Source organism: Castor canadensis, chromosome 14 (assembly GCF_047511655.1).
Source record: "Castor canadensis chromosome 14, mCasCan1.hap1v2, whole genome shotgun sequence".
Taxonomy (NCBI): Eukaryota; Metazoa; Chordata; class Mammalia; order Rodentia; family Castoridae; genus Castor; species Castor canadensis.
This window is the reverse complement of record NC_133399.1, coordinates 99,643,558-99,665,932: the sequence shown is the minus strand read 5'-3', so window position 1 is coordinate 99,665,932 and position 22,375 is coordinate 99,643,558. Positions and strand designations below refer to the sequence as shown.

At 38.9% G+C, this 22,375-nt stretch overlaps 1 protein-coding gene across 1 annotated transcript; it reads right to left on the bottom strand.

Moving 5' to 3' along the window:
* Nucleotides 1-1,095: 1,095 nt before the first annotated feature.
* Atp6v1b2 (ATPase H+ transporting V1 subunit B2) lies at nucleotides 1,096-21,675 on the bottom strand. The gene is made up of 14 exons (XM_074055122.1): nucleotides 21,494-21,675; nucleotides 15,079-15,134; nucleotides 12,047-12,145; nucleotides 11,403-11,496; nucleotides 11,197-11,274; nucleotides 10,542-10,681; nucleotides 10,192-10,293; nucleotides 9,780-9,877; nucleotides 9,091-9,214; nucleotides 7,408-7,558; nucleotides 6,092-6,174; nucleotides 5,284-5,388; nucleotides 4,427-4,556; nucleotides 1,096-2,436 (listed from the first exon to the last, which is right to left on the bottom strand). The coding sequence occupies exons 1-14, from the start codon at nucleotides 21,627-21,629 to the stop codon at nucleotides 2,297-2,299; spliced, it is 1,536 nt and encodes a 511-aa protein (XP_073911223.1). The 5' UTR covers nucleotides 21,630-21,675; the 3' UTR covers nucleotides 1,096-2,296.
* Nucleotides 21,676-22,375: the final 700 nt, after the last annotated feature.

Here is a 22,375-nt window from a genome sequence, read left to right as displayed (position 1 = left end):
CCTTCAAAAACTGCCTTGTTAAGTTGTTCCTGATGTAGTTTCTAAAAGAAGTTCACTTCAGTCTGGAGACTACCATAGTGAATTTTCTGTTGGCCTGTACTAAAGCTCCTTCCCTCCCTGGAGTTCCAGCAAAAATTCAAAAGCAGATGACATTCTGTTGACCTCAGACACCTTGCATCAAGGAACATCTTGGTGAGGTATGTATGACATTAGTCTTAGAAGAACAGTCACTGCAATGAAGGTTTAATGGGTTGTTTAGTTACTCTGACCTTTGTAAATGTTCTTTTAAAGAGGTCTTATAACTGGTATAGTTTCCACTAAAAACTAAGTAAAGAACCAGCAGGAACGAACCAGCAGGAGTGCTAATAACCTGACTAACCCTAGGGCTGTGGAAGAGCAATAGGCTGATCAGTCTTAACAAAGGTTTGTTAATAAAAGTAGCTTACTTACTCTGAGTGCAGCTGTGGCCCAGGCTCTGTTTTAGGTTTTTACACACAAAATCTCTAAACCTTTATGCTAACCCTAAAAGGCATGTAAGACAGACTTGCATTTCTTACTGTGAGTGGTAGAACCAGAAACAGAACTGAAGTCTGCTCTGCCCTTGCCAGGACTGAGCTTCTCCCTCTACAGCTCCTGAAAGCTGCCTTGTACTACAGAGGGGAGAGAGAAGGCAGAGAGGACAGGGAGGCCTCTGTGACACCACCTCGTGCTTTAACGGCTATGATTTCTTTTATACTGAACACCCAGTTAAGATTTTATTTGAAGCAAGTCTTGGTTTGTTTCAGTATGTATTTCATTTTTTATTCTTCACCCTCCTTCATTCATGGCAGGTAGGTTCTAGAGATCCTGGAAATGCTTGAAACAGAATAATAGGATCGCCTGTGGAAATTCACCTGGCGATCAAACTACATGCTGTAAGAGCCATCCAAACAAAGGCTGGGAAGGGCAGCCTGTAAGACATGGGCCGTGTCCTGTAATACAGGGGGCTGGTCCCCAATACTGGTTATGATGCTCACAGCTGTGAAGAGATGCATTATCCATTTGCTTACTGCTGTTGCTTTTCTGATTAGAAGATACAGAGTCACTTTAGGTAACTTCCATTTAATTTAACATTTATTTTCATTTATATCCAGATGTCACATTTTCTACATTAAAATATAATCATGCTTGCTCCCCACCCCCCAACCCCCTCAGAGAAAAAGTGAACTTCACACAGCTGGAAAGATGGAATGTACAGAGTAGGAAGTTACTACTGTACCCGAGTAACACACAACACAGAGACCCAACAGCAGACATGGCAGAACTGCACAGAGTAGCTCAGGCTCACACCAGGAAGAAGGAATGAATGAAATGCTGCCATTTATGCCACAAGATCACCCTGAAAAATAAAGCTAGGTCAGAAAGTAGGACTCATCAGGGATCTTCCAAAGGCTGCTCTGAATAGTTTAAAATATCCACAATCTAGGAAGTCTCTCCTCCCCATCCTGCCTCAGCATCTGATAAGCACTGTTAGCACATCAGAATACATAATGGATATAGGCTTTGCTTTTTTGTTTTATTGTACCCCAAGCCACAATTCTACTGATAACTCTAATTCTGATTCCTCTGCATGGAAACCCATGAAGGATCACCAGGACAAGGCATCTGGTCACTATCAGATGAATGTCAGCTGTGCAAAGTTGCATGATTCTGTGTGTATTCAAAGGGAGAAGGATGCCACACACAGGAATCCCAACTCACAGATACTAAGACAAAAAGAAACTCCTTTTGCAAATCTATTCATCACATAGGAGAAAGCAAGTACACAGCAGAGATCATTTGCCTGGGAAATGAAGCACAGTATCCCAAACGAGATTCAGGAAACAGCCTCTTGGTTCTTCTGATCCAGACCCGACCTTGCCCCTAAATTCAAGGACAAAGCATTTTAGCTTCACAATAATGATATTGTTGACGGGGCTGACAGGTAAGGCCTGGGGAACCCAAATGACAAAGACATTATTAGGCAACTAACTACATCACTATGTACAAATACATACATCAATGAGAAAACTTCAGCTCTATCCCTGCAGCTACTTTAAACAAAGCACTGAAGATCCGGCTTTTTGAACAGGGCTATTTTAAAGTCTGTAGCAGTTTAAAACATTGCAACACTGGCACAATAACGTTACCTAGTCTTTGTTTTTAATTACAGGGTAACAGGTAAACTTCCACACGAGGTGGGGATGGAGGAGTGCAAAAGGAATCAGGAAAACAGAACCAGTACTTCACAAGAGCCACGCCACAAAAGCAGCAGCAGCTAGTGCTTTGCAGAGTCTCGAGGGTAAAATTCGCTCAGGGTGCTCTGAGGGATTCTCTTCAGCATCTCTTTGGGGAAGATTCGGAGCAGCTGCCAGCCAATGTCCAAAGTCTCGTAGACAGTGCGGTTTTCATAGGGACCTTGAAAAATTGAGAGCATGAATTAATGAGAAAGTACTTCCCACTTATCAGTTTTACTCAGTACTTCTGTTGTGAGACTAGCAAGTAGCATGGCATAAAGTATAAGAAAACGCAGGTTAGGACTTTCAGGACTAGATGGGATTGAACAGAATGAGGGTATAAAAGTACCATAGGGAATCAGAGACAGGTTAGACTGTGAGCTGTCTAGCAGTCTTATGTGTGGTGGCTGACTTTGCCAGCTGAGTAGCACCCTTGAACAATGGAAACAACCCAGTGTTTGGCCCAGAGGTTAGCAGAAAAGCACTCTCTCTAGAACACAAGGCTCAGGCAGAAGAGAAGAGGCTTAATTTGAGGGAGACTAGTGCAGATGTTTAGAAAGCCTTAAGTGCCAATCAGTGACATGAGGACACTACAGGCCAATGTTTTTCAAAGTTGTTATTGTTATTACTATTATATTAATACAGCTCTGTAGCTGAGGCTGGCCTCCAACTCACAGTCCTACTGCCTCAGCCTCCTGAGTGCTCAGATTATAGGCATGCGCTGCCATGCCTGGCTATTATTATTTTTAATAGCAGAATCACCTTCATCCCCCAAATAAATCTTACTGTTCAACAAGGAATCAAGAATAGCTGGAGTTCTTTCTGGTTCCTTTCTCTGAAGAACTTTATTGTTTTTCTATTGTTGTTTTAAGGTACTGAGGTTCTGCATTAAAAAAAAAAACTCCAGCAAGGTTGGGGATGTAGCTCAGTGGATGAGCACTTGCACAGCATATGGGCAAGGCTCTGGGATCAATCCCCAACATGGTCAAAACTAATCATGTATATTTTGGGAATTTTAATATGAATAATGTATAGGTAGAAGAAAAGTGCACAAATCCTAAGTTTACCACTAGAGGCAAATTCAAAGAAATACTGTTACTATTTTAAGCACCACTGAGGTCAAGAGTAGAACATGGCTAGCATTAGCAGGGGTGACAAAGAACAGACCAGCAAAGTAGCCCAAAACTTCACATACACTAGAAACCCACTATGGGATCTTTAGTAGAGGACAATCAATAAAGTAACAAATTTATTGAGTCATGGAGAATGATGGAAAAGCTGGCTTGAATGACCAAGGATGATAGGACAAAGCTTTGCACTGGGGCCTTAAGACTCAGTGTGGTCAGAGAACAGCACAGCCTTAACATCATCCAGTGACTCCCTTGACATACACAATCTCTGGCCCCACCAAGATCTACTGAATCAGAACATAACCATCAGAATTATCAGAATATAACAAGATTCCCATTGATTCAAAAGCAAATCAAAATCTGAGAAATACTGGGCTAAAATTCTGTTAAGAAAACCACCCAGCTAATAAACAAGTCCCTGCCAGAGGCAGACAGAACTTGACCAGAAGTTACAAGGCAGGAAGTCCTCTGAGGGAAAAACCGTTTGATTCTGGTCTCACTGAGTCCAGGAGGATGGTGGCACAAACAATAGTATATCCCTACTGCAGGTGGTGATGTGAGAACTTCCAGGAGCAAGTCAAGCACCCACATCATAGTGAAGTCAATGCTGAGGCAGCATGGAAACCAAAGACAACTGAGCTTTTTGAAAGCTAAGGAGAATCAAGAAGAGGAGATGAAAACAGATGAATAAGAAAATTCCTAAGCCCCCAAAGCCAAAGCCCACTGCCAAGAGGTTGTGAGAGGAAGAGCTCCTAAGGGGCAGCACAGCAGCAGGCTGGTGGGAGAGGGCTGAAGTGTGATGCAGCCAGGAAATGTAAATTGGCAGCTACGGCTGGATAATCCAGCCAGGACCCTCCTGAGGTGTTTAGAAGGCGGAGGGGAAGCCGGAGATTTAAAGCAAAGACATGGCAGGCAGTTGGAGAAACTTCGCCAATCAAAGGGAAACTAGAGCAACAATGTTAAATTCTCTCAGACTGGGAAGGAACAATTCAAAAGTATATGCAATGTTTACATTTGCAAGACAACAGCCAGCCGTCTTACCCTGAGAAATAAAGTTCCTCTCAAACTTCTGCAGAAATTCCAGGTAAAGAAGATCATCCGAGGTAAGGGCTTCTTCTCCCACTACAGCTTTCATGGCTTGCACATCCTTGCCAATAGCATAGCAGGCATACTGGGAAGAAAGGCTTTATAAACTGAGGTCTGAGATACACAAATGCACTCTTTAAGACATCACAGAAGTACCACACAAACACAATTCACATAGAGCTCAAAGTATCAAAAGAACTTTATTCTCCTTCAGAAATGCAATGTACAGACATTACTAACACTCTAGAAAAATGTGGTTCCTCAGAATGTCAATAGCTTACTATTGACAGATCATATGAAAAACAGAACTCAATAGGGAAATTAATCTTGAGGATCCATTCAAGAAAAACCATTTCTGCTTCATGCCAAAAGTATTTTTCTTTGTTTTTGGTGTAGAATCTCCTTAACTACAGAAATCAGAAACTACAGTTGTGTTTACAGAATAAACACAACTGTGCCCTTCAGTGTTCTGGTGATTATCTAACAAATTAAGCAAAAAATATGTCACAGTAAGGACACTCTTCTAATTATTATTAAAATGACCTTACTGCTTGTTTTTTTTTTATTTAAAAATTACTTTTATAAGCACCAAGTTCCAACCTTGGTGATTTTAATCTTCATTGTCAGCCTCTACCCTTTTGGGAGTAACTGGTTCAAGAAATAAATGACATATTTCATATTATGTCTACATTAAAACTCTACTTAGATGAAAAGAAGAAACATGGTGAGAGGAAAAGGAGGCAGGGCAGTGGAGAGAATGTACAGAGAAAGGCATTCACTGCCTGTGACTCATCTCAGAAGATCATACACACCAGTTGATTAGATACATCGGCGTGGTCCTTTCTGGTCATGCCTTCTCCAATGGCTGACTTCATTAGCCGGGAGAGTGAGGGCAGCACATTAATAGGTGGGTAAATCTTGGGTAGAACAGGAAGAAAAAAAGAACTATATTTATGTGAAAAATTCAAGCTTTCTTGCAGTGAAGATGCATTTGAAACACGCTATTACCCCTCAAACTACAAGGCTCTGCATTCGTTTCTTAGTGAACTCTAGTTTCTTCCTGGAAAGAAACAGTATTAAGAAACACTCATGGCATAGTATTTCTTTTGAGAATCAAATCCAAAAATGTGAAATACAAAAGCACTACGAAACTATTTTGAAAAAACTGTAATTTTCAACATCTGCCTGGTATCCACAGTATCCAGTCTAAATGGTCTTCTAAATTCTGACTCAAAAAAAATATACAAAATCAAAAAATTAATAATAATTCTGCTGAAAAGCTGACTTTAGAAGGAAGTACCTATTATAGAGCCATCAAAAATCTGCTTATTAATAACAAAACTGGCAGATCATAGCACTATGGCATAAAATACCCAAATGTTCTTTAAGACAATGGGCTCCATTTTAAAGCACAATGAAGAAAAGTGGTAATTTTAAATTTCTGCACTCTGGCCATATTAGAATTTTAATACACAGAAATGATAGTTTTATAGTCATATTAAAAACAATTCAAGTTGATACTTTCTAAGCAAAATAGCTCCCAGGAGCAAAATCTAAGTCACTGCAGAGTAACTGATGAGTGGTTCCCCAGCCCTCACAGCACTGCTCAAGTGTCTATACCTGTCTGTTATGCAGCTGTCTGTCCACATAGATCTGCCCCTCAGTAATATAACCCGTCAGGTCAGGAATGGGGTGGGTGATATCTGTCAGGGAAGACAGGGCGTTAAGCATGCGAACATCTGACATAACCAAACCCATAACAAGCCAATCTGTATTACCAAGCACTGTCTAGAAGAGTTACACAGAATAATTTTCTGTGATGGAAATGTTCTCTATCTGTGCTAACACAGGTAGCCTCTAGCCAAATGTGTCTATGGAAAACTTGAAATGTGGCTAACGAAACTGAAAAGCTTAATTTCAAATATTATCTAATTAACTTAAATACAGCCAATGTGCTTAGCAGATACCACATTAGACTATTTGATTATAGCAATTCAGATGTGCTGACACTATGAGGTAAACTGGCTGCTCATAAAATACAAACACACTCTTCCCCCTCTTTTTTTGAGACAGGGTCTTGCTATGCAGCCCATACTTGCCTGGAATTTGTACCCTCCCGTCTCAGACTCCTAAATGCTTGGATTACAGGTATGTATCACCATGGCTGGCTTAAAAATTCCATTTTAAGCAAAAAGTTCCCTTCAACTTTGTATACTGTCAACTTTATGTATACTGACAGAACATTCTTAGTCCACAAACTATCTCAGCTGGATATGCAACACTTCACTATGTAAAAATGGTTTTTAGAAGGGCTGGTGGAGTAGATAAAGTGGAAGAGCGCCTGCCTAGTAAGCGTGAAGCCGAGTTCAAATCCCAGTGCCATCAAAAAAAAAAAGGTTTTTAGAAGTTGAAATAAAGACAAAATGGCACCATTATACAAGGAATTGTGAACAGTTCAAGAGCCACCCTGAGCACACTCTTAAGGACGAGTGTCACACTGTGCACTACACAGGAAAGAAAGCTATTTCTCAGAAGCCTTGGGTTAAAAGCAACTGTCTCTAAGGTTTTGGGCCTGACTGCCTGCACTCTGAATACTTAACATAAACTATCTTAATTAAGTTATTGGTTCATATGTAAGAAAACATGCCCACCTAGGCTTAGTATCTTCTATTAACTAGAGATCATAAAATTTTTGTATCTGTAAAAGTGCCCTGCAAACAGTACTCAATAGACCTAATAAAATGAAAACTTTAAATTCAAATTACAAAAAAATCTGCTTTTCTTATACAAAACGGTAACAAATAACTAGTGAAGGAACACTCTTCTAGAGGATAAGCTCTCTAAGGAATTTCAATTTGAGAAGGTAGGTAGTCTGTTTTAGAATCGAAGCCTTTACAATGATCACACCTGCTACAATCCAAAAGCTCAAAACTTACCATCATTGGGCATGGTGAGAATAGGGATTTGAGTGATAGAGCCATTTCTACCTTCCACTCGACCAGCACGTTCATATATCGTGGCTAAATCTGTATACATATAGCCTGGGAAACCTCGTCTACCAGGGACTTCTTCCCTGGCTGCTGAAACCTGACAGTAAGCCAAAGAGAAGAGTTTATCAGCAGCCAGAATATAAAAGATAGAAGTTCACTTAAAACATGCTGTTTACGTGAATATGCCAAATACAAAGTTCAAAATCCCATCCTGTTTGTTTTAAATACTGTCTTAAAGTGATGACTGAGAAAAACCCACTGAAACATAAATTCCCCTTATTTTGCAGCAAAAATGTTGAAACCTGGGAATCAGAATTTGTCAAAGTGACACTGCCATAATGTAAATCTTCAAATACTTAGAAGAGAAGCAGGATGCCATTTTATAAATCAAAAGAAGTTAATTCTAAAACTAAAATTTTCAGTTCCTAAGATTTACTTCAAGCTGTTGAACTAGCCAGTTTTATCTAAACTAATCCCAAAAAGATCAAAAGGGAAGAAAACATATGCCAGGAGTCACTTGTTACAGCTGATAAATTATTTACTCTTCACAACAACAGGAAGGTTGTTATTCCCAATGTATAGTTGAACCAAGGGTCAGATAAATAGGTCTCAAGATCAAAGGCCAGAAGTCTACTCCATGGCACAAAAATAGTAGTAGTAATAATAAGAGCAGTAACAACGGTCTTCTTCTGAGCAACAGACATACTGACATACAGGCATACATATTAACCTACAATCACAGGAACCCTAGATCATCACCACTGTGCTCCAGCAGTGCTACTTAAAGCGGTCTGTAGACCAGTGGCTATCAGTATTCAACAAGGCAACAGAGAAAGCAAGAGAAGCAGTTAGAACTTGCATGGCAATTTGGCAGAATGGTTTTATGTGTTTAATCTAGTAATAATAATAAAGTCTGGATTCATAAATTATTTATCTTTTTTGAAAAATTTCCCTTTTCTGATAGCTCATTTTTGTAATCTTTTTTACAGTGAAAGGAATGATTCTAGTTCTTTACCAGTTAGGCTGAAATACACTAGAATAGAGCTTGACACACTGATGACCTCAGGAAATTTTTAAAAAGTAGATATTTATACAACGTATTTCTTCAGAAGTCTTTTCCCTTTTTATAGGAAAAGAAAACATTCCTAAAAACATTAATAACCTATATTAGAACAAACACCCCAAGCATGTGGGTGGTAAGTGTCTTAACAATGTTTCTAAATAAATGTTTGATTTCCGAAGAAAAAAGTTCCAAAGACGGGCATGCCAGACTATTATTTAAATATTACCATCATTAAAAACAGAATTCTGAAAAGGGTTAAAAACTGACAGAGTGGACAGACAGAACTTCCTGGGAGAGTAACTGAGTGAACACCTTATAGTATTTACTCTTTCACACTCAGTTCCTAATTCATGCAGACAGTGACAGTGCAGTAATAATTCTGATCTCATCTTCTAACATTTCTGTCAAATTGACAGAACAAAATTATATTGTTCTTTCTGACTGAGGTACTCTACTAATAAATACGCAATGTGCTTAAAACATGAGTAAAGAAAAAATGGGAATTTTAAATGGTCAAGATAATCCTGAAAATTAACCCATTTTGTGTATGGGGGAAAAAAAGTTACCTCTCGAAGTGCTTCAGCATAAGAACTCATGTCAGTCAGGATAACCAGTACGTGCTTTTCACACTGGTAAGCCAGAAACTCGGCTGTGGTCAGAGCCAGGCGAGGAGTAATGATTCGTTCAATACTGAAAGGGAAAGCAACTCCAAGTCATTCAAACCAAAATAACTCCAGAAATAAGAGTGCACTTTGCCTCTTTATTTTTAATAATTGAGGCAAGTAAAGCAATTGTTACATTGAAAATTCCTAAGTAAGGCAGTTTTTTGTGTATTCACATAATAAGAATTGCTGAATGCTACAAAGCTGATTATTTCATCAATGCCCCCAAATTTCTCAGTATGCTACAGGGTTCTCAAATCTGGGTGATGAAAAAAAGAAAGGAGAGAAGAAACAGGAGTCACATTTGTCAGGTAAGAAGAAGTTATCTAAGTGTATCAATTATGTGCTGATTCATATATATATGATCTCACTTAATGTGGACAACCACCTGTGAGACAAGTATTTGTCACATCTTATGAGCTTCGGAGTCTTAAGTAATTTACCAAAGCCAAAAAATTCCCAAGAAACAGGGCTGGAATTTAAATACAGGGTTACCTCATCCCTACATAGAAATTATAGTTTTCCTCCCTCACTCAGGTAACACTTTTCAACCTCAGCCTGCAGAAACAGAAGAAATGGCTCTCTTTACTTACGTTGGATCATTGGCCAGGTTCAAAAAGAGGCAGACATTGTCCATCGAGCCATTTTCTTCAAAGTCAGATTTGAAGAATCGGGCAGTTTCCATGTTTACCTAAATAGAAGTGACTTCATCAGTGCTGGAAGAAAAACTCTCAACATTTATTTCTGATGAAGGCCAAGCTATGGATCTAAACTGTTCCTTCTTTTAAAATTTCGAATACCCAAAAAATTTTCACAAAAGTCAACAAGAGGAATGTGCTTTGGGCATGAAAATATTATTCTTAAATTTCATCAAATCTTAAATTTCAAGATGCAACTTCTCTATCCAAAGGTGGAGTCAACTATGAATGTGTAGTTCACGCCACTGCTGTAATAATGCAGCACCTAGTGTTATGCCATGCCAGCAAAGAGCAAGTTTATACTTACACCCATAGCAGCAAATACAATTGCAAAATTTTCTTCACTGTAATCCACTACATCTTTGGATTTCTTTACCAAACCAGCCTGGCGACAGATTTGAGCTGCAATCTGATGAGGATTAAAAGAACTAGAGTTGAAAACTACAGTAACATTTCTACTACAAAGTAACTTTTATCCTTTTACAACTTACTTAACAAAACTATTTTGCAATTTTTACAAAGATACATAAATGTTAATAAAACAGAAATGCATGGATAAAGATTCAGTGTAACAAGATTACACCAAAACAGTACTGGGCATTTACCTGGTTTCTTAATAACACTGACACATTTAGAAATCAAACACCCAGTTCTCACCTCATTGTGTGGCAACCCTGCAGCAGAGAAGATCGGAATTTTCTGCCCCCTGGCAATACTGTTCATGCCATCGATGGCAGAAATGCCAGTCTGGATCATCTCCTCTGGGTAGATTCGACACTGAGGATTTATTGGCTGGCCTAATGTATTTCCAAAAGGGAAAACATAGTATGTCTTTATATTTCAAATCAAATTAAACAACAAAACATTATACAACCAGAACTGTATATAAAGCATTTCGGTCTACTCTTAAAAAATCAGTTATTTTTAAAATCTGAAACTTGAAACAATTTTTTCCTTTAGTCCTTTGTAAACTCACAAAACATATAGTAGTAGAACTCAAGTTCCTAAAGTAAAATAAATGTTTAACAAGAAAGAAATCCTAATTTCAAAGCCATGGTTCTACTATAAACATTCAGATTTGCTCTAGTAGTATTTTACTTTATGTAAAATATTACATAAAGTTTTGAAAGGAAAAATTTCTAGGACAAATTAATTATTAAATGAATAAAATAACTGCATAATTTATAACCTAAGGAGAACACTGGTTATTTACGTAAAATGACACTACAAAAACCATGCTCTATATGGCAAAGCTACCAGACAGACAGAGGCTATTTCCTCTTGAACACAGAAATCCATTTACTGCCCTTACCCATAATGTCAAGAAAGTCTTCAGCCAGTACCACAGGACCTCTGTCAATGGGTTTTCCTGATCCATTGAATACCCGACCTGCAGAACAGTCACGAGAGTACAGAGGAGACCTTGACTTCCAAATATTCATAGTATCTTAGAGTTTATGGAAATATGTTCAAAAGGAAACAGATTTCTGCTCAGAATGAATAGTCGTGCCCATTTACCAAGCATATCCTCAGACACTGGTGTTCGGAGAATATCCCCAGTAAACTCACAGGACGTTTTCTTGGCATCTATACCTGACGTCCCCTCAAATACCTGTACCAAGAAAGAGAATTAATCAGAAGGTGAAAGAAATTCAGATCATGAATACTTACTAGTCTAAGGGTCCTGCTTCAAGTCAAATGCTACAAGCAAGCTAAGAATGCTTTTTACACACTTATAAAGGATTGTGGAAAGAAAAACAAATGAAAATGAAAGAACAAAAGAAAGATGAGCTAGAGGAGAAGGAATGTCTCAGTTGGTAGAGAACCTGCCTACCAAGTACAAGTACCACCTAAGTACCACCAAAAAAAGAGAAAGAAAACTAAAGTCTAAAATATTTACTGCCTGGCTACTTACAGACATTTACAAACTCCTATTCTAGACTATTTTTAGAGAATGTGCTATTTGAGGAAATGGTCCTTTGCCATAATCAGATAACACTGGAAACCAGAAACTTTTAGAGGCAATTTAAAGGAACTAACTCACATATCATTTTGTCTTCATCCAGTTATCAGTGAATTCTGCTTTTCATCTCTTCCTTTGATGTGACTCCTTATACGTTTGTGAACAGCTCAATTGGCCAGGTTTTGAAAGTGACACTTACCTGAACTACTGCTTTGGAACCACTAACTTCTAGAACTTGCCCACTTCTCTTTGTGCCATCTGGTAATGTCAGGTGGACAATTTCAGCATATCTGGGAAACTAAAGAGGAACAAAAGTTCAATAACCAACATTTCAAAAGCTCCCCCAAACTACTCTATCTGCTAACTCTTCTATGACACACATTGCCTGTGCAATCCTCCCACCTCCTGACACATACAGGTTTAAGCTGTGAGTTTATAATATCCTTAGAGAATCATGAGTTCTTACAACCCACATCCCTGATACATATACTGGTAAGCATGGCATAAAGTCCAGAATGGTCTTAAATCCATGAAAACATGGCAATTAACTTAATTGCTTTGCTTCTGTGTGCATGGGGTTTTTTTTCTTTGTGGCAATACTGGGATTGCATGTTTTAAAGTTTTGAAACTACAGGAAGGTATAAAAATTAGACATGTATCCATCATTCAGAACCAGTATTTACTTACTTGCTGGATTATGTATGTATAAATATATGTGCTACATGACAGAAGAATAAAATATTACCAAATAATAGTTACTATTATAATAATATTCAACTGTCTTAATCTAATTCTTCAAACCAAGTGTTTTTCTCTAAATTTAAAAATACAAAAATATAATAATCTATTAACATGGTAACATACTAAGTATGTCTTTCTGCAACTTGCTTCTTTACTTGACCTTATATTTAAGGTAGTATACTGTCAAAATATGTCAACATGATTTACTGAAAGATACATCCTTATTTAGTGTAATATAGGAAAAATGCTAATTAAACTATTGTGTGCTAGTGATTATAAGACCTTTGGGCTTTGGAGATGTTAAAATGTCAATAGTCCCAGTGTGGTGATTCACATCTATAATCCTAGCTGAGGAAGGCTGAGATAGGAAGATCTTGAGTTTCAGGTCAGCCTGGGCTATATAGCAAGACTGTTTCTCAAAAATAAATTAAAAAATTTTTTAAGAGAGTGAATTTAATGGGCCTTTTAGAATGGGCTGCACACAGGCTGCACCCACTTTCTGCCCAATTACTCTGCTAGTACTACATTAACATACCTTTGCCAATCTTGTATTTTCTTATTCATTAATAGGCATTTTATTGAGTCTGGATATTAATCCTTTTGCAAATATCTTCTCCTAGCCTGTTTCAGTGGTCCAATTTACGACTTTGGTGTCTTGATTAGGAAAACCCTCTACCTGAAGTCATAAGAAGTCTTTAACATTGTCTTCTAATAGGCTTATGTTTCATTTTAAGCCCTTAATCCAACTGGATTTGGTATCTAATTTTCTCATTTTTATTATTTTTCAGATGAGAAATAAAATTCCCCAACAACATTCTGTCAAGGCCTCATAATTTACCAAGTCAAAAAATCTCATTTGTGCTGGGTATGGTAGCCCACACCTATAATCCCAGCACTTGGGAGGCTGAATTTGAGGCCATCCTGGCCTACAGATTAAGACCCTGTCTCAAAAAACAAAGCAAAATGAAATATTATGTGTGACATTGTGGTTTGGGGACTTTTAAATTTTTTTCCACTGATATTGTTATTCCTCCATCAAATTCCCATGATCAGTTACTCCACCTTTACTCTTCATTAAAATTAAGTGGAATCATTCAAAATAAGTGGAATCTCTACTGATTTGAAGTCTTCTTTCTTGGTCTTTCAATAGAATTTTATAGCTTTCTATAAACAGTTACTTCTAGCATGTAACACAACCAATTTCCATATGCAGCAACTCTGTTTCAAACAGTGTGGCAGTGAACGACTTGGGTTTCTGAGTAATCACAGTGTCAAGAAATGATAATAGCTGGTCCCTTTCTAATCCCTTGAGATTTGTGCTGAGTCTCAAGTATGCCGCTTGTTGTCGGTGAAATTTTGTGAAGAAGTTAAGATCTGTTCCTTACTTTCTAAGACATGTCCTTTCTTAATGAAATGAGTACTTGTATCAGATACTTTTTCTGTATTTACTGATAAGAGGATAAACCCTTTCTAGTTTAATCCATGAAAATGCTGAATTACACTGATATATTTTCTAACATGAGGGTTCATCAGTCTGCAGACTAGTATGAAACTGTGGCATGGAAGTAAATTTGCTAGGTTTAATCTCAATATTTGTAAAAGCTCCTTGTCATACACAAAAATATTATTTTAGTGAGAAAGCTGAAGAGATAATGCACTTTGCCCTTTATTCTGATAAACCTCTCATTTTTTTTGCTTTGAGAGGGGGGTCACATGCTGAAGATACACTTACCACCCGTGTCTGTCATGCTAGTAACCGTGTGCCTCGCTCCCAATCCATTCCAGTAACAACTATGCAGAATCACCATTCCAGAAAGCTCATTATATAAATTACTTTCTCTGACAACATTTTGTTCACATAGCTTGAATAGGAAGCTTAGCTCAGGGTATTCAATGACAAACTGCATTCTATGCCTTGCTTTCTCAGATAATAAGGGTTTATATAATTTTTAAATATACATAAAAAACATGTTAACTAAAGTTACAATGTACAAACTATTCTTTGCTTTAGAGTTTTAGTTAGTATTAAGATAATCTGTTCTTATGTATTCATTACTTGAACACCAATGTCAGGCTCTCATACACAAAAAGTTAATGTTTATTTACTCAAGAACTTAACATTTAGTAGAGAAAATAAGACAAATACTATAAAAATAACATAGGGCAGTCTACAACAAGGGACATAAAATATCATTTATCTGTATAGAATCCTACAGTTATAAAACACTCATAAATATTATTGCTGGTTTTTCTCCTAATAAACATTAAGTAGGTTTTTTGGTTTTTTTTCAATCATGCAGGGCACAAACAGAATCTACTCTAGTTCCAGTCTTCTAACTTTTGGTCTCAAATTTTTGTTTAGTATATAAGCACTGACATTCACACCACAGAGTGGCTTAAAATTCGTAACAAAAATTTGAAGTGTACCGAGCAGGACTTAGTATCACAATTTTAAGTACAACGATAGACTGCAACAAATAGTGGAATTACCTTCACATGATCTAAGATCACTAGTGGACCATTCACTCCTGATACTGTCTTGTATGCTGGAAGAAACAAGAAGAGTCAGCTTTAGTCAAAGAGCACAAGAGCCTACATTACCTCTCAGATAGCATCCAAAACCTCTCTCTATTTTACCCACCTATTATAACATGCAACACTCAGATAGGTACACAAATTTTCAATGAATTTGTAAAAAAATGACTGTTCCTGCACAAATTCCATAACCCATCTTCAACTAAAGATTTAAATTTTACTATGAGTTAGTTATTGTTCACAGTACCCAGGACACAAAAACAAGTCAGAGAAGTTGTCTTACTTTAAAAATTCAGTTCTCTAAATAAGTACATGAATAAAATAAAAGGTCAGGGGCATAGCTCAAGTGGTAGAGTGTTTGCTTAGCATGAGAAAGGTCCTGGGTTCAAGCCACAGCACCACAACAAACAAACAAACTAAAACAACTTATAAAAGTTCAGTTCTCATGTGAGGAGGGGTATTTCAATTTGATGTGAGTAGGGCTATATTCCTGGGAGCACAGTTAAAACAGAGTAATAATTTCTACCTTGAAGAGAAAAGGAAAACTGTAGAGGAGGTAACACTCAGCTAAGTAGATGAAAAAGGGAAAGCAAATCCTTAACAACTTTAGGTAGAAGAGACAAAACTCACAAAGGGCATCTGAGAAAATGTAGCCTTGTAAGGTAAAGCCATGATGAAATGATTTCAAATTCTCTTTAAAAAAAAAAAAAGCTATCAAAAACTATGGGAAAAGAGCTTGTGATGGAGGAATGGGCAAAAGAACAAAAGGTCAGGGGTCAATTAAGGTAAGAAAAGTATTCTCAAAAAACAAAGTCAGCGGGGAGCAACGGCCTGATCTGTAAGCCCAGCTACATACAGGCTTAGGCTGAGGATGGCTAGTTTGAGGCCGGTATGGGCTACATAGAAGGACTTGGTCTCAGAAAGGGTGAAAACAGAGGTCAAATGTTGAGGTCAGGTTAAAGAGAGTGATAGGTAGGAGAGAAAAGAATTCACTAAATTTCATAATCCGAACAGCTAAAAAATACATGAGATAAATTTTTGAAGAAAATGGGCTGGTGGAGTAGCTCAAGTGATAGAGTGCTTGCCTAGTAAGCATGAGGTCCTGAATTCAAACCCCAGAAAACAACAAAAAAATTTTTTTGTAAGACAACATATTATAAAGCCTGAAATAATTTATATGAAGCTGTTAACTGATTAGGAATTTTTAACTTGCTTAATTTCTTTTGAGATCTTCTAATGAGTTTGGACAGAGATTCCTGGCACAAATATGAACTCCCAAGAATGAGAAAACCATGTAACAAGCTGTCTGCTCACTCAAGGGGCTTCAGAATTTAAAACCACAGTTCCTTCAACCCAAGGCCAAGAAGCAAGTTTCCTGACACAAACACTGGGACAGAGCAGACAAGTACTATTAGGAACCCTATCTTTCATATTAATAGACATTTAAATCCATATATCAAGTATTTGCTAGAATATGTCAGTAACTATAACAGTCTCAATAGAGGTGACTGTTTTTTTACACCTTAGATAAAGGCAAGTCCCAAGTAGAAAAAGTAAACTACCTAAATAGATGGTAATCCCCTCAAGATGTGTTACATTTTCAGCAACTTTTAGGAAAACCCTCCCCATTGTTTTAAAAATAATTTAGTACTGTTTAAAAAACTGTAATTCCAAACTTTAAAAAATTTTTTCCTTGTTCTCATTTTAAGGCTCCAAACATTCTGTTTCTCAATGACTTTCTAAAATTGCTATGTGGAAAACACATCTACTTGAAACCCAGTTTTTAAAAATATAAAAACACAAACCTTTTCAAAACCTTTACCTAAGCAGTGGGGCATAAGGAAAGAATCTAGTTTTAAGATTTATAAGAAACTCTGTCTCCAATAAACCACATCATTAAAATCCCTCAAATTCTTAAAGTTCTTTTTTTGTCCAACAAAACAGTATCTTCTTTGAATTTCTAATCTCCACAACAACCATGCTTCAGAATCTCATGCTCAAAATCAAACTCATGCCTAACTATGAAGTTTTGCCAGTCACAAGCAAAAAGTATGACCAAGAAAAAGAACCATTAGTCATGGCTTTTCCTGGAAACAGTGAATGGAGCTGACCTCCACTATAGAAGATTCCAATTCATCAAAAGAGCCTCTCTAAACAGGTTTTGAAAGCCAGTAAGAAAACCCTGTACGTCTAACTGATTAAACGTCAATACCAAGACACATCTAATGAGTGGCTGCCATTGTATCTCTGTAACACAACTCTCAGTTAGCTATTATTCCAAGCTTTAGAAGAGAAAAATTATTCTCAGAGAAATTAAGTAACTTGTTAAAGGATTTGAACCTCCAGTCTGGCTCTAGTCATTTGTTCTCTAATTCTTTTGCAGCCTTAATTCTAAAATCGACCTGGGGTCACTTTTTGTTTTTGTGCTAAGGTACTTTCTAGCACTTACCTGCAAGAATTATGTAATGATGCTACCTAAAATAATTTCAACAACTTACAATTTTATCTATGAAAACGGCAAATTTTTATTATTTAACATACACGTGGTATTCTCTTATGTCCGTATTTTGTTGTTACTGCATAGCCATCTTTCTTCAGAGGGGATGAAGCTACTAAAAAGAATATAAGCAGAAATGAACAGGGATGGAGATGCCACAGCTTTCCTGACAGCGATCATGAAAAGCATGAGAAGACCGCTTCTGGTACAAATCACAGGTAAAACGGGTTGAAGTTAAACTAACATGTGGAAACTAAGTTAATTGTAAGTAAACACCAGCAAGCTTTATACTTGGAGAGCACACACTTGAAGAGCATGCCATGCTTTTACAGAGCATTTGCAGCTGGATTATCTGATTTTGTCTTTACAAAACCTTGTGAGGTGAGCAAGGCTGATACAACCTTACTTTACACTTAAGGAAACTACAGTCCAGAGGAATTTGTTATGAATGGAGAAGCCAGGCTTATTAAAAGTTTTGTTTTGTTTTTCTTTCATTTCAAGGTTGCTACTCTGATCCTCTAACAGCATAATTTAAAAATGAGGCCATCACACAGTTTCTAGCACTTGGGCTACAGGGAGGTAGTAGAAGACAGTTTAAATACAAACTGCAGCTCTTTCCATGGCAATAAAACTATCTGCAAAGAAAATGGTGTCAAACACTACCTTTTATCCCTGAACAATATTCATCCAGCCTTCCACTACTTCTACATTACTACTACATTACTACTAACACTCTGAAACAGACATGCCAGGTAATAGGTATAGTTCGCCTGTCATTAAGAGCAGCAGTAAGTTGCTGTTTAAGAGAGTCAAAACCCATTCACAATTATTCTATTTATCAAAATCACTGTTCTCTTGAAAACATTCACAAGAACTTGCGTACAGAGGTATGTGAAGAGAGGATTATCAGAATGCTGACAATACAGAAGACACCTACTTACTTTACATACTTTTGGGAGGGAGATGGTACTGGGATTTGAACACAGGCCTCCCACTTGCCAGGCCTCAAACTCTACCACTTGGAGCCACTCCGCCAGCCCCCTTATATTACATACTTAAACACATTTTACAACCAAAAAGTCACATCTTTGATTCTGAACCACTGAGCAGGTAACAAATATTCATGGAGTAACACTTAAAAACCAAAACCAATATATTAAGACTTGAGGAGTACATTATTTTGTCAAATGACACCCCCTTCCTCCTGCAGAGTAAGAGATTGTTCAACATGACACCCTTAATGATTGTGACACATTTAAAGAAAAAAGTCCAGAGCCGTTGCACAATAAGTCCTAGCCCTTTAGGTTCCACCTTAACAGCAAAACAAAAACTGAGAAAGCAATCACCTTCTATTGTGCAAGAAGAGTTAGCGGCCTAACCCTGAGCAGTGAGTACCTGAGAGTTCTTGAAAAAAGCAAGCAGAAGACTCCTTGATTTTTTGGTGGGGCTAGCTTTATGATGTAAGAAACTTATGGCTAGTTCATTTAGGATATCAAAAAAAAAAATGGAAATCATCAAACTCAAAACATTTAGCAGTTAAGAGCTCTATGAATATTATTGAACCTTGCTCGAGGTTTAAAAGCACACCTTTTTCTTTCCAGGTGATCTTAGGAAATCAAGAAAACTGTTTCAAGATTATTAATTTCAAACCTGAGTATCTTTTTTTTTGGGGGGGTGGGGGGGAGGGGTGGTAATGTGCATTGAACTCAGGGCTTTGTGCTTTTAGGCAGGTGCTCTACCAGTTCAAGCCCCAATAGCCTACTTTCCATTTCTTTTTAACAGCTCCATAATCTCAAAGTTGTTTTTAAACAGAATCTAATTTGTACAATGTAACTGCCAATACTACTCTATTCCATCATTCAAAAAGCACACCTTAACTATAATTACTTATCACCTTAGATGTATCATCAACCTTTAATTTCAAAACTTAAGATAGTTATCAATATTTAATCAGAAGCTATTAAAGCTGTTAACTAGAATAAAAATGTAGCAAAATAGGAAAATTATGTTAGTTGTTAGCCATTCATACTTTTCAGAAGGGAAATTCAATTCAATCAGGTAGTGTAGCTCCCCACTTTCATTCCATCCATATTAAGAAACTACATTCTAAACTATTAGAACAAGGAGTTAAAAGGCATGCTATACAAGAATTACAAGACACTTGTGTCAGGCTCTGTGAGAGGCATGGGGATACAGTACAGATCCCCAACTTCTACAGGCTTCATTTTAAGCACAATACTTCAAGTGCTGTCAGCAGGAATCTGATCCCAGAGAAATCTTCAGCCGTGGGCTAACCACACACAAAACGTGCAGAATCCATACTAATCTCCCTATATGGCTTACAACATTAATCTTACTTCAGTTGATACTCTCAATTGACACTGAATGAGTAATTATACAGAAATTGACTATTGTATCCTGATAACCTTTTTCTATGGACAACATTAATGTCTATCTGTTCTGCCCAAAGCAAAGCACACAAATACACTTCATAAGATTAATTTATTAAACATTATAAATTTATTGTCAAGGTTCACATAAGAATGCAACATCTGTCAATTTCTTAAACATTTACTTCAGCTCACAAAGCCCCTCAACAGGCTTTAATGCAAACAATTCCCAGTGTAAAACGCACATCTCAGCAATCCACAGGCTCCGATGTGTTTTCCTTCTTCCTCACTCTGCAGTGCTATCACATGACCCAGTGACAGATCAGTATGGGATTAGTCAGGCTGGAGAGCACCGCACTAAAACCCTTCATCTGAAATTCTTTTTAACCAATGAGCCACCCACAGACAGACAAGCTGGCAATTACCCAGTGCAAACGCAGTCTCGATACCCGGGGAATACCAGAATATTTTTGCCAAGCTGTTTTTTTTTTTAAACTCCATTCCCAGGGTTCATCCCCAGTTCTTAAGGAAGCCGTGAAGAGATCTGATGCTACACAACTGAAACCTTTCTTTAGTAATTAACTATTTTTATTCGAACTGCTGTTCTGTCTACTTAAACCTGGTTGATTAAGGCCTTTTATAATCACATCACTTAAGTCTACGTATGTATGTTCAATGCTGGCAAAGCTCCTTGGCTTTGCCAAAGAACCTTGCACTTACTCAAGTTTGTTAACTGTTCAGTAAATGAAGAAGCAACGCAGAGAAAGGCCCAGCAAGAACTAAGAAACCTGGATTTTTGGTTGCTGATCTGCCAATGTCTGAAGCCTGGCAGGTCCGGTCCTTCCTAGAACCTTAGGCTTCTCACCTGTAAAGCGAGAGGGTTGGACTGGATGACACGCAGGGTACTTTTCAGCTCTAGGGTTCCCTGGTGTCTAGGTGTCCTGCTAGGAAGCGGTCCCCTCCGCCCTGCAAGCCGCATCTCCCTCTAGCTGCGGGCCTGACCACGTCAGCGATGGCACCGCAGGGTCCGCACCGTCTGTCCGTCCGACCGTCTGTCAGTCCATCCGCCCTCATCAGGCGCGTGCGACCCGCCCCGAGGTCCCCGCCAGCTGGAGAGGATGGGGAGGGGCGCTCCCCCGACCCCCCCAGGCGTTCGAATGAAGCCATACGATAGAGATCCGAGTGACAAGAAGTGACCCTTAAGAGACGCCCAGTGCCTGGGAACTTCGAGAGGGCGGAGCAATGGCCAGGAGCCCCCCAACCTCAGGGAAAGTTCCCGAGGATGCTCTTGCCCCGGTCTCCCCCATGTTACAAAAATGTAAAGCACACGCAGATCTCCCAGAGACACTGGTGGTGGTGGTGGGGATGGGGACGCGGCAGGAGAAAGTAAATCCCACCCCACGACCGCCGGCTAAGCAGGTGAGTGGGAGCAAAGGGCAAGGCTAAGAAGCAAAGACGGCATGTCCCCGGCTTTGATACTCACTGAGGCGAGGCTGGGAGAGGTAGTTACGGCCAACTGCCAGCGCCTGCTCCCGCGCTCCCGCCACCGGCCCACTGGTGGACACGGGTAGCTCGGGTGCGGCCCCGTTCACAATCCCCCGCATCGCCCGCAGCGCCATCTTGTCTCCTCCGTCCCGACTGGCCCGGCAGCCGAGCCGCGCAGGCGCAGATATACGAGGGCGGCCCGCGCTCCCAGCCCCGCCCATGCGCGCCGCGGCGCTGCGGCCTGGCTCCGCCCCCTTCGCGGCTCCCCGCCCCCAGCCTCGTGACTCAGGCTCGGCGTGGGCGGGGCTGAGCGCGCGCAGGGGAGAGGAGCTGACCAGCGTGCTGGGAGGGCGGGCTTGGAGCCAAGCAAGGGAAAAAAGGGGAAGCAAAAGAGGCCCCGGTGGGAAGCGAAAGACCAGAAAGAGCAGATGAGGAGAGGGAGGAAGTAGGCAAACATACGAGACAAGGTCAAATGCCAGACACCGGTGGCTCATGTCTGTAATCCGAGCTACTTGGGAGGCTGACATCCAGGAGACCAGCTGGGGCAAACAGTTCTGGAGACCCGATCTCCAAAATAACCAAAGCAAAATGGACTGGAGGCTTGGCTCAACTGGTAAAGTACCTGCTTTGCAAGCATGAAGATCTGAGTTCAAATCCCAGTCCAAGCAAAAGAAGAAAAGGTCAATTGATATCCAATAGTGACCTTCCTTTAGGAAGAGAACTCAAGCTATGAAAACCGTGTTGAGAAGAAATCTAAAACCTACTGGCATAGTAGTGACTTTGTATGGTAATTTGCTTCACTTTACTATCTTTCTATACAATTCACTCACTCTTGTATCCATTCAACAAACATATATTAATTTTGTTTTAAGGTGTGGCT